A 16459-nucleotide genomic window follows, 5' to 3' on the forward strand; every position below is an offset into this window, starting at 1 on the left:
AATTCAAGTGTGACCAGTTTTGCTCCTAACTGTATACAAGGTCGAAAGAAATGTTTAATTCTCAAGTTAAAATACAGCTCCGACTGCAAAGTGTTGAAACCGTCAGAAGGAAATACGAGCTGGAATAATTTGCAGAACTACGCTCCCAGTCCTTCGACCTTCAGAAATTGCACTTACATTCGGAAATTTTGATGTTAAAGCTCTCTCGAAGAAATACAAGCTAGAATAATTTCGGGAACAGCGGACTATTCTTGAAAAAATTGGAAAGCACTACGGTCCTCCGGGAATGAAACCGGGCCAACGTAGAGCTTTTAATCACCGCGTGATCCGACTACAAGAATTTCAAATTGTTCATCGAGGGAGTCCTGCGAAGATTTCTGGGCCGAGGCGCGGAGGCTTTTAACAGTCTAATTGAAGCAGCAGGAGGAGGATTTTTGAAACGACGAATCTAGATCAAGCTGTCTCATCTCCGCCCTCGGAAGATTGCAACGATCCTTTCTTTGGGTGGGACGAGGAAGAGCGACGGGTCACGCGAGGTCAGCGAGGATTCCATGCCCAGGGAGAGATTTAGTCGCGTCTCGCGCGGCAGCGTACTATAAAAGAAACCACACCGTCATCGCCAATCAATAAGCCTGAATTTAGGATCGTGCTTGCTATGCCGCTAGGCGTTGCGCGCCGCGATTCGAGACTATCGGGACGAATATAGTCGTCGGCCAATGAGACACCTGATGATGTTCCATCATTATGCATTTATGACAAAAAGGGGTACGTACAATTTAAAACAGTGGACATATCTAAAAGATTTAACGCCACCAGTGCATTAGTTTCACCTTAATAAGATAATTAAAAGAAGAAAGAAATTTTTATTTGGCTCCTGTGTCTTGCAATCGATGCAAACATTTTTTATTTTACATAAAGATCCGCAGTCTAATCATGCCATTTATGCGAACACTAATTGAATCAGTATCTGGAAGAAGGGTGTCTGCATTTTATGAAATTTATGAAATGAAATTTTCACTTTTTAAACTGGAAGAAGTATATTTCCACAAAAAATTGGGAGCTGTATAATTTAAATAAATAATTCTGCAGTTTATAAAATTTATTTCTCAAATTTTCTATTTAAAGTAGAACCAGAATATATGCACAAAAAATTGAGAACTGTACAATTTGAATAAATAATGCTGCATTTTCTGAGATTTATATTTGCACGAAAAATTGAGAATTGTACAATTTTAATAAATAATGCTGCGTTTTATGAGATTTATATTTGCACAAAAAATTGAGAGATGTATAATTTGAATAAATATTATACTGCAGTTTATAAAATTTATTTCTCAAATTTTCTGTTTAAAGTAGAACCAGAATATATGCACAAAAAATTGAGAACTGTACAATTTGAATAAATAATGCTGCATTTTCTGAGATTTATATTTGCACGAAAAATTGAGAATTGTACAATTTTTATAAATAATGCTCTCGAAGGCCATGCGAACGTTGGCAACCCAATATATCCCGATATTGAATTCTGCGCTGAAAGAGACGCGGCCGCCGATCGTGCCCCGTATGCTCGTAATTCGTCGCTGGGTGAAATTATAGGACCGAGTGTTTTCGCATTGGCTAAGTGCATTAAGGGTGTGCAAACAGGAGCAACGACACCGTCGGATGGGGAGGGGTGGCGACCGTGCGGGAACACGTTGCAGATATTCAACGCCCTGAAAGCTTATTGCTCATCAGGTTATACAACCCTTATTCGACAAACAGGAGCGTTACTCACTGTCCGACGGTGATGCAACTCCGTTGAAATTGAAAGTATGTGTCTCTCTCTCCCTCTGTCTATCTTCTCTAACTGGTTATGAGGCGCACGAATGAAAAGGAGATATAAGGAAAACGGGGGAAACTTTGTTCGAAGAGGTAAGAGGGTAGTAGGAGGGTTGTAATTGAAATAAAGAAATTTCGCTCGGCGAGACGGGGAAAGAGGACGCAGGATAAACGCGCACGGGGACAATTTGTCGGACTGTCTGAGCGACTGGATGGTAATGGTGACGGTGGTAATCAAAGGAAAAGCACGGTCGAGCGAGAGACGAGGCGCGGTTCTACCAGTGTAATCCGAGGGGGTGGGGGGAGGGCTCTCGGCGCGCAAAAGACGAGCAGCAGCGGGACCGATATTAGCAATGGGGGAGAGAAGCAAAGCGTAAGAAACGTAATGCCGTGCAAAGTCAACGCCCTGGCAGCTCGATGGTCGGTGTATTATGCAACCCTCCCAGAACGACCAGTCGAAGCGCCCTCCGCCGCCACCACCACCACCACCACCACCTCCGACTCCGACTACAAACTCCACCACCGCCGACGCAGCCACCATCACTATACACACAGACGTACGTGCACACGCTATACTATCACAAAGTTGTGCGAGCTCTGGCAACTTCAGCTACGCCACGATCGCATGGCCACCGAGAATCGCGACCGCATCTCAATTGGCAATACTGCGGCGATCATAAACAGCGACCGACCGGCCAACCCTTGGCCCAATACGGCCGGAAAAATTACCCCGTTCCACTCGTCAAATTATTTGCAATTTTTATATTCAATCGTGGTGTAAGACATATTCAATGTTTCTTTTCGTTTGTTTTTTAAGTGACCGTTGCTTGTCAGTCAGCAGTGCTAGACAGTGTACCCTAAGGTTACCCTAGACCAGAGTAGAGCAATGATCAACTAATATTTAAAAATGAATAATAGTCTTTTTGATTAGTGATAACTAGACAGCGGATCTTGATGCAAAATAGAAAATGTTTGTATTGATTGCCAGACACAGGAACCATATGAAAATTTCGTTCTTCTTTCAATTATCTTATTCAGGTGAAACTAATACACTGGTGGCTTTAAATATTTTTAATACCTGCACTGTTTTAAATGGTACGTGCCCATTTTTGTCATAAATGCATAAAATCCGCAGTTAATGTATGTTAATCGCACAATAGTGACTGATGACTGATCATCAACCACTAATTCACTAACACGCTAACGATTACTTAGAGCTGTGACTAACTATTTGCCATTTGGTTATCACTAACTAATCTAAAAGTTTTGACTAATGACTATTTTGTTATTTTTAAATATTACTTGATTATTACTTTAGGAATTAGGTGGAGGGACTAGATAGTCCCTCCATAGATATGGAGCGGATGAATATCTTCTAAAAATTCCAGTTCTACAGATCAGAATTGTTTCTCCTTTTTCCAGGGTCACCAAGCCTCTAAAATCGCCTCCAAAAGCATCTAACCAATTGAAAGTAATTTCCCCGTACGAACGGTCCGAGTAGGCGTGGCCTCCGTGCCCCGGTGCCAACGGAGCCGGAGCGGAGCCCCAGAGGGCAATCCGCAGCCAGAGATTCACCTAACCCACCGAGATATATTTAGCCAGCGAATCTACTGTGGCAGTGACCCGGAAAGCGGAGAGATCGTCGATGTGTCACGGGCCAGTGGTCGTTGACAGTGCTGTAGAATAAATTCCGATTGCCGGTAGGTATGGCGGTGGGAAAGCAGGAGGGATATGGCCGATATCTATGCGCATAACGCGCTGCCGGCACCGCTCGGCAATTACGGAATGGACGTGTGTGTCCTACTCCGTCACGTGATCATTGCGATTACCGTCGAAAGTCAATTCCTGTGTTCTCGGAAAAAAGGAGCATCGATAATCTCTGTCGTTACTAGTCGCGAAACGAATTTAATCACGAAATCAATAACCAACGTGTCCATGCGAATGTCTATTCCACCATAAGCACGGAAGAGGGTGCAGAAAGAGAGAGAGAGAGAGAGAGAGAGAGAGAGAGAGAGAGAGAGAGAGAGAGAACGTCGAGCGTGCACCGAGCACATGGTCGGACCACCGCCCGTGACACCAGCTGTCATACATCGTCCATTTTTCGAACCTTTTTTCGTGGTCTCCGGCTCGCAGGTGTCTGTTCCAACCCCCTAACCCCTCGTGCGACGCGTCCGTTTCTTCTTCCCCCTCGAAACTCGCGTCATTTAATTAATGGACAAGGTTCAAGGCTGCCTCGCGTGAATCACTACCGACTAATTGGGATCGAGGAGCACCGTGTCGGGGATTAGCGACCTAACGCACTGGCTAATGGTGTGGCGGGCCTTTTTGGGGATACGGGATACGGGGAGGACTTGCTCTTGCCTCGACACCCCTTGGAATTCTTTCAATGAACCAATGGATCGAAGGTGTTCCCCAAAAAACGCCCATAAACGGACCCTTTGTTACATTCTCCTGCCACTGCATTTGTCATCACGCTTTGCCGTCGCAGTACAAATCTCTATACATTAATGGAAGATTGTTTTTCCACTATCAGAATCATTTTTCTTTGACCCTTGCGTCAACAATTACAACTTTCCGCGATACTCAGTGCTGCAGGAAGTTTCGGATTTCGAGTAAATCATTTTGGTATTGTGGTGGACGAGCTTGTTTTGTCGAGATCCCGGAAAATTAAGCGAGAGGGCCGCGCGAGTGAGGTCATTTCGCGTAGGTGGTCGTGAACGTTGGCTCGTGTGTACGTATTATACGTGTGCGCATTCGTCGTGGGGTGCACCGTGCGTTCACGTTTCGAGGTCGCGTGAACACCGGCGACGAATCCAGGTCCTGAAATTGGGTCGCTGTCTTTTGTACGGGGAGGGAAAGGGTTGCCCTTCAGTATTTTCAAACCAGTTCAGAGAGGAAGGCCTGACAATGGAAAAGAACGGATCCCTTCGGACCGGGAATGGAAACCGCCCGGTGACAGGTACGATAATGCCTCCTTTCAGAGAAAGTGGTCCCCCCTTGCGCCGACACGGGAAAAGTTACGCGCCCCCGTTATGCCCCCTCGTTCCCCCACAGAAATTTTATAATCGCTCGGTCGAGCGACGAGTCGTTTCAACCACTTCAGACCAGGACCCTTGAAAGCCTCGGTAATCAATTTCCGATTGATCATGCTTTTTACACCTTCGCACCCCCCATTCGCCCTCGCAGCTTTTTTATGGGACTGTCTGGACCTCGAGCAGTATGCAAATAAATTTTTAGCGATGTCTCTTCGTTGATAATGTTTTTAAAAATTATTTAATTCGCTGTTAGAATCACTTTCCAATTGATCACGCTTTTTGCACGTTCACGCCCCCTATTCAGACTTGCAGCTTTTTTATGGGACGGTCTGGACCTCGAGCAGTATGCAAATAAATTTTTAGTGATGTCTCTTCGTTGATAATGTTTTCAAAAATTATTTAATTCGCTGTAAATAATAAAACATGATGATTTGAACAATGAACGTCACGATCGATACATTTTTTGATAAAAAGATCCAGCTAGCAATAATTCGAGGTAGAATAATCGAATAATCGAACACGGTGGTACGGTACATTCAATTTTGAATCGTATCGAGCGACGAGCACGTGAACCATAGTCACGGGAACGACGTCGACTCGATGAAAAGTTAAGTAATTCAAAGTGACGGCTGCTGACACCACGACAAAAACCGAATGCCGCGCCGCGACACGGATCGCATCGAATCGAATCGAATTGAATTCGATTGCATAACCGTGGAATACGTTTCGCCGACGGAACCCGAGCGCGGGAAACTCCCGGCTGGAAACGAGAGTCCGATCCGAGACGAACACGACTCCGCTCGAGGTCGTCCACGATCGAATTTGATTTGAATATCTGTCAAACGTCGCGTCGTTTATGTATCGCCTACAATACGATTCTTATCACGCAGTTTGGATCGTTGTAACAAGAAGCATAATTTTTTTAACAATTTGTTAACGAACTTGGAGAAATGCATCGCCGAAACTGCGTCTGGAAACTTTCAAAAGTGATAAAGTAACTTGAAGCTTGAATCGGAGTGAAATGACAAAGCTAATACCGCGTTTATAGATCCGGGCGTCGAAATTAAGGCCCGTTCACACCGTCCCGCATCTAATCGCGTTCTATTATGGCCCGGTGAATTATGCCCATTTAGTTATTCAGTGGCCAGCCATTTCGCATCGGAATGGAGGTGCCGGTCGACGGAACAGTACAATGATCATACTGTAAATGTGCGAATCCATTACAATAAACCAGTCCCGTTGGCTGGTCTGGCGCCGGGTAGCGCACAAAGGCGGCCCTTAAACGTGTCGTGAAAAGTTTCAGCACAAGGAACATTTGTGGCTCACTTCGAACGACGCGCGTCGGCCGTACGAACAATAAATGATGCGAGCGACGACGCCGGGGGGTGGCTCGACTCTCCGAGAAATATTAAACTGTCGCTAATGACCCTGATATGACGGTTCGTAAAAAGTCTGACTTTGCGTGTTCGTATCGCAATGCATTAAACTTCATACTGTCGCTCGACGTTGTTACTTTCTTTACGTCACTTTGAAAGCATTTTATTAAAGCTTCAATTCCCGCTCCTGAGGGGCGGGGGTGAAATTGAAATGAACTATCAGCATTATGATTTATGGCCCTAGCTGCGTGAGTAATTATTTTTTCTCTCAATAACATTTGTAGGGTGGGACTATTCGAATGAAGCTCTCTGTTTTAATCTCTATCCTGGTTTAAATTGCACCCACTCAGTTTTACTAATATAGTATGCGCATTTCTACCTTTTCGAATAAATATTGCACAGTCAATTTTCAAGTGCGATGACGCCGCTGCAGCGCGGAGTGAAAAACCACCCCCGAGTCGAGGAATTTATATTTAGCGAAATGAGGAAAACGCGGCGACGTCGGGTGAAAACAAAGGAGAAAATAGTCGAGGTGTGTGTGCGCGCGCGCGTGTGTGTTTGTACAGCGTGCTCGTCGGGGATCGGGGGCCCGTGATCGATCGTTAACGAGGGCGACGGACGAAACGGGCCGCGAGCGACGATTTAATGTTTCCCCCGCGGCCGAAACCGAGAAAACAATTTCGGGTTTTTTGGCGGCTGGAAAGACACGGAGAAACTTTTCAGAATGATGGACGCAAAACAACTGCGGAACACCCCGTGGCGACGAGCGAGCGCGTAAACTTCGTTCCATTTTAAAGTTGCACCGCGGTGGCGCCGACTCTCGCCGAAACGAGCCACGTCTCGCATCGGCGGCTTCTAATTATGCTCCTCATTTGCCGAATCAATTCGTACACCCTCGTAACAGAGAGCACAGCAAATTGATCGAATAACACGCATTTATTCGTGAGTGCTCTGTTAATTCTCGTCACAATTTAATGAATTATTAGGTTGCCAACTGAATTCGCGATCTTTCGTTTTGTCATTCGTTTATTGTATCATTGTGACCATTCCTTTTGAACTGTGTATCAGTGGAAAGCTCTGAATTTCGCCATTAATTTCATATAAAATACTCGCGCTTAAAAAATATATATAAATCAGTTTGTTTGAGAAAATGTAGAAGTCGCGAACTTAGTTGCCAACCTAATAAAATTATCCAAGTGCTTTTGTTTACTGCAACAGGGGTAGATAATCTTTGAAAATGAAAAATAGTGCCACCAAAAAATAAAAGTCGTCTTCGTATATTTCGATACTTCGCACTATTTCAATACTTTATACCTCCCATTTATACCTCCAGAAAAGAAAAATTAATTAGGAAGGACCGAGTTACAGTAGCCCGATTTTTTACCTGGCCTAACACTCGGTCAAACGGCATTGTTCACGAGAAATCCGATTGTGATCAGAGGATAGAGGGCCTGCAGTTCGTCGGAAGGCACGTAGGTTGAAATTTCAGTGTTGGTAACGGGTCAATTAAGGTTCCCGCGAGGAAACGGAGAGTAGAGAAGAGATCGAGGTCCCGCGACAAGGAACGGTGACGAATAGGTATCGATCTAGGGAAAGGCGGCAGCCGGCAGGATCTAATTTACGATAAGGTAAAATCGGCCGAGAGAGAGGCTCGTGTGTCGGGAAGATGGGGAACAGGGGAACGATTCGTGTGACGATTCTCTCTCTCTCTCTTTCTCTATCTCTCCGACTCACCCTCCTCGCGAGAAAAGAATTATGGCTGTCGAATGCGAGAGAGCGGAGTGCTCGATCTCATAGAAATCCGAGGTTTTTCTTAGAAGTCCACATTTACTCGGACCGAAGGGAAACTGCCGGGGGCAACGGAATAATCGGGGCTCGCATTCGATTACGCAATGCTAATGGCGAACATGACCGACAAGAAGGGAACCGGAGGAGCCTATTCATAGTTCGCGACCACACGAGAACAACCGTTTCTTCAACATTTGTGTTTCGCTATTTCCGGCGAATAAATTTACACACCGGGGAAAGATGTAATACAATGCAATTATGAGAATATAGTGGAACGTTCGTAACAAACGTTAACCTTTAGCACAGCGCATCACTGCAAAAGAGAAGCCAGGGTCTTCCCAGAACCGTTTCACCCACGTTATCGCGACACAACGTGGTCAGACACGTGCTGGCCAACGATCGCGGAACTGTCCCTAGATCGCACTATGATTCCACGTCCCATTTTCCAGGGAGATTCGTGGATACGTTCTCCTAATCAGGCCTGTTGGTTTCTGTCGTCATTTCGGTGCCTCTCTTACCAATAGACGGGATTTTTACGCAAAATAAAAATGTGGCAAGAAGGAGTAAAATAAAAAATTAATTTCGTCCAAAACGATTCTTTATTTCCTCCCCTCTTTAATTAATACTAAACCTGCCACGGTCGAATGACCGGTTTTATATATTTTCCAAGTATCACAATCATAAAAATCCATTTATGGAAAATGATGGAATAAATTTTACTTGTAAAGAAAGAGAGAAATGCAGGATTTTCGTTCCTTTGTTTTAATTGCAATTTTATACCAATAAATATTTACCTTAATTTAATGAATTATATGTCATTTGGTATTCAATCGTATTCAAATTTTTATTAAATTATTCGGCTTTTATTTCAGGATGTCAAAACGCGATTTTCACATTATTTTTTTCCAGGAGTTCAAGCTGGGCCGAAGTGCCGTTCAAGCGGCTCGGAATATCAACGAAGTATGGGGCGAAGGAAGTGTCAACGAATGCACAGCTTTATATTTTTAAATAATATTAAATTCTCTGTAAAATATATGAATTTCAATACGATTCCACTAAATAATATTGAAATCAATTCTCATAATAATTTAATGTTACTATTAAACAATATTAAATTTTCCATAAAATTAATTTTCACATTATTGTTTCTATTAAAACAATTTTAATAAAAATGTTTTTTATGTGAGTTTAAAATTACAGACGATCTCTATATGAATTTAGCGTTGCCATTTTTGTAAGGCAACATTTCCCAGATACGTTTAACGGTTGGTAGGTGTAGCGTTAACCAATTATTTCAGAGAAATACTTTCCCACATTCGAGATCAGATTCGCGGTGTTCGAAGAAATAATTGAAAGTGGAAGAAAGGTCTGCGATGCTCCATTGAGGCCGAAGATTCCGGCGCCCAAGGCCACGAGCCGATGCGAGAGAGGAGAGTTTATTATCTCGCGATCATCCCTGCGCTCCTAAATCGCAACGGAGGGGGAACGAGGAGTTCCTGCTCGAAAATATCTAAATTTACGAAGTGGCGGCAGTAAGGCAGCGGACCGTTTCCTTCGACACTATTTCGTCTGGCCCGCGTGTTTCCTTGTAAATCGTGGAAAAAGGCGAGCGGAGACGACGACGGGGGTTGGCGAGATGGAAAGCGGATAGAGAGGCGAACGGAAATAGACGGATAGACGAATAGAAACAACGCGCGAGAGGAAAAACGAAGAGAGACGGTCGACGAGGAGAGGATCGAAGAGAGGGGGACGAGGTATGCGAAAAAATACACTCTTGGCACTCGGCTTCGGCAGACGACGAGATAAATAGCGCGCGTGGGTGCGGCTCGGCGATGTCTACGGGCCACACGCCACGTTTCCACCGGAACGAGTCAGCGACGAAGGGGTCGAGGAGGGGGCCAAGGAAAACACGGGCCCCACGATACCAAACGGGCTATTTCCACGGGAATCGCCTCGAAAAATTTCCCATAGGAAACCTGCACACATCATCCGGTTCCGCAATACTCGACAGAAACATAGACGCAGCTACCCGACGAAACCTGAGTGCTCGTCAGGTCCAACGATCGCGTGTACCTCTTCTCCCGACAGAGATAGACAATTTTTACTTGAACCAGCTTGGTCCTCGTGAAATTTCGCACGGGAAACGTGTACAACTGACCTTCATGCCCAGGTGTACTCGAAATAGCAATGCTACAACCACCGAGCTAGTGAAAATTTTAAGGCATTCGCACCGAGTCATTTCTGTCCGAGGAATTCTGCCAGAACGAAGAGGCGCTTTCTCGGATCGTTCCACCTCACTCAATAAAACAGAAGGTCAGGTTCAATAATTGGTCTTCTCGTTCGAATTTCTGTTCCCCGAGAAATTGATCTCCCTATTAGTCGATTTGCAGCAACTCGAACAGAGAGAAATTCGTGCACTCGCATCGATCCACGGAGAGACTCCGAAGCTCCCAGGTGCAGAAAATCGAACACACGCGGGCAATTCTGTGGTTCCCAGAGAGAGAGAGAGAAGGAGAGAACGCCTGGTATCCGAGCAGTGAAATATTTTTGTGTTTCGGATAATGTATGAGCCGAGAGCCACGCGACCGGAGAGATCGATTCCTCATCAGGCATTCGCTCGAAACAAAACCGTGTGTTCGAAAGGGACCGAAGCGAAAAGCTAGAGAGAAAGCAAAATAGAGCGAAAGAGAGACAGAGAGAACGAGAGAGAGAGAGAGAGAGAGAGAGAGAAGACAGAAAAAGAAAAGTAATCGATCGGAAGGCTTAGAGAACGGGCAAACGGAACGGATCTCGCGCAACAGTTACCTCGGCACTGGATTTTGACGCAATGCGTCATATGGTCACTGTCAGACTTGCTTGAGTGGTTCTTCGAGTAAGAAGCCGACCTAAAAAGCCTGAATGCACACGCCTAGATCTCGCGCGAGCGCCGGCTGCGAATCATCCGCAATTAGTGCGCCGTTCTATCCCTCTTCCTCCTAATGAATTTCACCTAATTTCTGCTCGACCGAGCGAGGATCCGAGGACAGAGACCGCCGGAGCTTTGTCCGGCTTTGTCGAACGAGGCTGGCCCTCCGTGGAGAAGCTTGTCCGATTCGGACGACAGGAGATTGTTTGGCGAAACGGTCATAAGGCGACGAGTATCGGCGACGATTCGCGAAACGGAGCGGCATTTTAATAATACGCATATCTGCATGCTCGAGTGGACACGCCGCAGGCGCCAACATGCCGCGAATCTCTTTCTCGTCTTTTTCGCGGAGCGTCTCGGCCCCCGCTGTTTACTTTTCGCGAGCGCCCACTTAGGCGAGCGACAGGGACACCGTGTGCCTTCGAGAAGTCTGACACGGGAAGGGTTGCCGTTCCCCGCGAGAAACAGAACCTCTTCGGCAGACGTAATCGCGGGACAATCGTCCTTTCACCCCACGACGCGACTTCTCGCGCCGGATTCTCGCCTCGCATTGTCTCCGCTTTATATTCCACCATTTTACGTGCCGATCGAAACGGTTGCGAATTTATTGCGAATTAATATTGCGAGTAATAAAATAAGTAAATAAAAATTCTTCTTTACAATTTTAATACACACAATTATTTTTGAAACTATCTGAACAAACCGCATAGATTTGCATGTGCTACTCCTTTCGGAGCATACTCGTTCCTTAATAAAGCCGGTGCTGGTGTCAGAAAATTTGCATCGGTATTACTCCGATCTGAAATTCCACCTATGAAATATGAACTTCCACGTTTCTATGGTAACAGAAAACGCAACAATTCCAACAGTCAGTAACAAATCTTCAGGCTAGACACCGGGAACACGATCCAGAAATTTATTCGCATATTACTAGATCCAACGACACGACAAATCCTCGGCGACCGAGGCAACCTCACTCGTTCGATGCAAAATCGGTAATAAACAAACGTGTTTACGGGTCTCTCGGAACAATCAGCTTATCCGATGACTTACTCGGCGTGCAGCGCCGTCAATATTCCACCATTCAGTCAAACTAGCCATGCAGGCCACACTGAAAATCTTCGACGACCCAATTACAAGAGAAACCGACCTAACAACCATCTACAACGCAAACACGAGCAAGATCCAAACAAGATGAAGCAAAAGGTGTTCGACAGTTTCTCAAGCAGAGACACGTTGTGCGAAATTTCAGCCTTGCGTTCTGATCGAAAGAGCAGACGTCTGATAAGATCGTAGTATAATTTTCCGGACACTATGTTCTCTGTTCGATCGCAAGTCTCGACGGTAAACATCTAGGTAAGCGTCTCGTAAAGATCGCCGTCGATCATTTGCCGATGTTTTCAGGTACGAGATCGAACTGATGGAGATGATATAAAAGTAAAAAAAATGGTACTCACCCGGCGAGACGGCGAGTGCGAGGAAGGCAGCGGCCGCGCCGAGCACGAGTATCCTGACGGCGTACCCGCCGGGCCGTCTTCTACCTGGCCTTTGACCGGCACGAGACCGGGACCGGGACCAGGACCGGGACCAGGGCCGTGAGGTTGTGTCGCGCGAAGATCCATGACAGTCGACTGGTGTGGGGTTTTGCACCTCGTGCACGACGTACGCCGGTTCCTCGATCGTTCCTCGTTGCACAAGGAAGAGACGACGGTGCTCCTCCTCGGCGTCGGCGTCCTCGGGCAGGACGCCGGTCGTCGCGGCGCCGCGTCGACGTGGTGATCGCGGCTGCTGAAGGTCGCTGGCACTGCAGCTGCTGCCGGTACGGTCGATTGCCGGACCGTAATACATGGCCTGCAGAAGCGACGACTGCCGTGCCACCGGGGGCTGCACTCGTCAGCGTATCCTCCTCGTAACAGGCTGGTACGTGACCGGGACTGCACCCTCGGCGTCCGAACCAACGACACCCAGCGATCTAGCCGATCCGCGAGGCATCACCACGACCTGGCTCCACCGAGATCAACCAGCACCACCAGCACACCAAATAAATACCACTTCGTCGTCTTCTTCTTCTTCTTCCTCTTCCTTTTTTCTTCGCTTCGAAAGCTTCAGTGTATGAACCGCACTACTCCCTTTAGGAATCACGTAACAGTTCGAATTTTCAAACCGACCCGCTCGTAAAGGCCGACCCGTCCAGTATCGTGTGCGTCCGCACTGCTCTTGTTTATGGTCGGCCAACACGCGAGCGTGTTGCCTGCCTGCCTGCCTGCCTGCTGCTTCACCACTCGGCCTCGGTATAGATTTCCGGTGTTTTCATGTCTCTCGCCGGAAAAAAGAAAAGAAATTCGCGTACCCGTGTACCACCCTCTCGGCTTCGTACCACGGATTTATTCGTCGTTGTCCCTTCGGTAGCGCACCGGTGCGTCGCTGGTTGGTAGGCGCACGGAAATTCCACCCCGTGTGTCTTCACGGGGGCGAAAAAGTAAAAAGGAAAACTCAACTAGACCGTGCGAAGAAGAAGAGGAGGAGGAGGAGGAGTAGGAGTAGGAGGAGGAGGAACGCGGCCACACCGCGTGTACTCCCGGCACCGGAGTTCTTCTTCGACGACGACGACGACGTGGTCGGAGGGAAGAAACCCTCTAAACGAAAGCGCGCACGCTATATTACCGGCGACACGTCGCGCGTCAGTATGCGAGAGTGGTGCGCCTCGTGAAGGGAGGAAGAAGGGTTCGTCGCACTCTTTCCTTCCAACCCCGAGGAAACCCCTTTCCAAAGGCCCTTCTTTCTGACTGCCGTCCTCGGTTTCCCCGTGCTCCTCGAGTGAGAAAAATAAAAGAGAGAGAGAGATAAAGAGATAGAAAGAGACTGACTGCAACCACCGGGGATCCAAAACTATTTTACTCGATGTAAAATACTCGCGAGAGAACCGAATTACGACGACGACGATGACACACCGACACGAGCAAACCGCACCGTCCTCGCGAGCGAGCGAGCTTCTTCTTCCTCCGTCTCTTTCTTCCCCTGCTCGTCGTGCCTCCTCTCTTAATCCTTATGCTCGTTGAGCAACGACAGCAGCAGCGACCGGCTGCAGCTCGTGTGTCCAGCGCGCCTGGACACTACCACCGTCCGGTAGGAAGTGTCGACTGCCACGAGGTGGACACCTCTGCGAGGCTCTGCCAGCGGCAGCAGCACCGGCGGCGGTGTGGTGTGTGTTCGCTGGTAGCAGTGGCGGTAGTAGCGGTAGTGACAGCTGCAGCTGCTGGTGCACCGGCGCATCCGCTTGCACCGAGCACCATTCGGAGCGGCACGCCGTCCTCAGATACACCTCTCTCTCGGTCAACAACTTTTCGACAGTCGTACTCTCCGGTTCTTTCTCTTCGCTCGATCCTCCCTTAGAGAGCGAGCCTCGAGCTACCAAACGTTCACAGCAACAATCGAACTCGAACTATTAAAAATCTCCGTTTTACTCTCTTCGCTGTCTCTACGAAAGAAGAAATCTTTGCCGATTTCGTAAATATTGACGAGAGGAGAAGCCGAACGATCAGTTGGGGGAGAGCTCCGTCGCCGCGAACACTTGGACGTATACTGACCGGGGACACACACGCCTCAACCGACAAAACCTCTCTGTTCTGTACCCCTTCGAAGCGTTCCGTACACTGTCAGCGGTGTCTAGCTGACAGAGGGACGCGCGCGGTCTGTCTCTCTGTGTATCGTCGACGACCGCCAGGTTCGGCTACCTCCGTGGCGAGCTCGTGCGCCGGCCGCAAAACTACTCTCCGCCTTTTCTGTACGCGTGCACGCACGCGGTTCGCTATCTTTCTTGCGCGAACAACTCCACCGCAGGAGAACGTGTCCCGAACGGTGTGTAGAAGCGGTTCTCGGACAACGAAAAGCGTTCGCCTCGCTCGCTCGGATTTCCGCTTTGCCGCCAGTGGCAGCAGCAGCGCCGCGACGCGCTCACCACGTCGTGACACCCCCTCGATGCCCCGCCGATGCCATCGGCCTGGCCCGAAATCGATGCCCCGCAACGCGACGTCTCGAAACCACCCCCGCGACCTGTGCCATCAACCGTCTCTCTCTCTCTCTTTCTCCCTCCCTCTCCATTTCTCTCGCTCCCTCCCTCCCTAGCTTCATCCCTCCTTCCAACCGGCCGTTTCTCTTCTTCCACCCTACCTCTCTCTCTCTCTTTCTCTCCCCTCCTTCCTCGACCTCCCCACCATACCACTCTCTTTCTCTCTGTCTCGCCCCTAAACCCCCTCCAAATACTTCTACCCCACACGTAACACTCACTGTCTGTCTGTTTTCTACGCGTAGGGGTGAGGCGGCGTGAAAGGGACGGTTTTGTTTAGGACAGGACAGATAAATAACCTGAGAATCGTTCCTGGTCTAATTGCTTGGTTATCGGAGCGGTGGCAGCATCACAGATAACTTGCTCCATTGAGCCACTGTACCATTAATTTGTTTTTTAACCTGTTCGCGCTGCCACCGTCACAAATATGTGCCATCCATAATCTGACAGTTCACTTAAATACAGCGAAATTAATTTTATGCACTCTCTCTCTCTGCGTCGTTTAAAGTCATAGCAGAATGCATAATTTTCAGAGAACATGTGACTTTCTTCCGCTAAACTGTTCTAATAATTCAAAATTGGGTACGTTGAGTTTAATAAAACTTTCGAACGAGGAAGGTAAGCAACGAAACAAATGCTGGTAGCGAATGTGTTAAGTTATGTAAACTTTCCTGGATACACGAATGATATTGCCTTTTCAGGAAATTAAACGAAACTGGAAATATGTTAGAAACATTTCAGAATCTTATCACATGTCGGACTTGTTAAAATTAAAATAAAGTCCGCTGTCTAGTGACATGATATTAATGGCAGCCGCGTTAACTTAAAGGTTGTTCTCACGATCTTTTATTGAATCAACTTTCTCGCCAGTGCGAATTAGACTACTCTCCCCTATTTTTACCGCTTCGCGTCGCCGTTTCTCAACGGGTACCCGGATCCAATGTAAAAATAAAAAGATCGGTCGATAGCTCCAAAAATTTTACCAAGCCCGAATAAAATTGAATGGACTCGCTCCGACGGTCACCTCTGAAATGATAGCGATGAAAGGATAGCTCCTTCGTCCTGCGAATTTCAATGTCCCCGCTCGATATTTGTCCCACACCACCGTTTTTCCTCGCCGATGAACGGATACCTATTCTCTTTTTACAGTCCGCTGCATGAATGGTGTCCCGTGGACGACGGTGTCGGGTGACGTCTCCATCGATCCCGGAAATTAATACCGTGGACGTCGACGCTGCAATTCGGTGATCGACTTGCACTAATGCGCTCCAATTCGAGGATCGAGACGCTTCCAGTCGACTACATTCTACTGGAAACCCTTTTGCAAATCGATTTCGATGTATTACATACTTTTCTATAGAAGCATCATTTGCTTTCTTTTTATCTCGAGGGTTGAAGAATGGAGGAGACGGTTTCAGGAACTCGTCAACACGATAATAACACGTTCCTCGACAGCGTTATTGCTGCGGTG

General features: G+C 47.4%; 1 protein-coding gene across 5 annotated transcripts in view; it reads right to left on the reverse strand.

The window, feature by feature from the left end:
* LOC143215978 (protein kinase C-binding protein NELL1) overlaps nucleotides 1-14984 on the reverse strand; it is a 94693-nt gene extending 79709 nt beyond the window's left edge. For 3 of the 5 annotated variants that reach the window (XM_076438643.1, XM_076438642.1, XM_076438641.1), the window contains exon 1: nucleotides 12380-14982. In XM_076438643.1, the coding sequence (XP_076294758.1) occupies nucleotides 12380-12770 (391 nt within the window). In that variant the 5' untranslated portion in view covers nucleotides 12771-14982. Of the gene's footprint in view, nucleotides 1-12379 lie in introns of all 5 variants that reach the window. The other 2 variants (XM_076438645.1, XM_076438644.1) reach the window with 1 other exon arrangement.
* Between the last annotated feature and the right edge of the window lie 1475 nt (nucleotides 14985-16459).

Source organism: Lasioglossum baleicum, chromosome 14 (assembly GCF_051020765.1).
Source record: "Lasioglossum baleicum chromosome 14, iyLasBale1, whole genome shotgun sequence".
Taxonomy (NCBI): Eukaryota; Metazoa; Arthropoda; class Insecta; order Hymenoptera; family Halictidae; genus Lasioglossum; species Lasioglossum baleicum.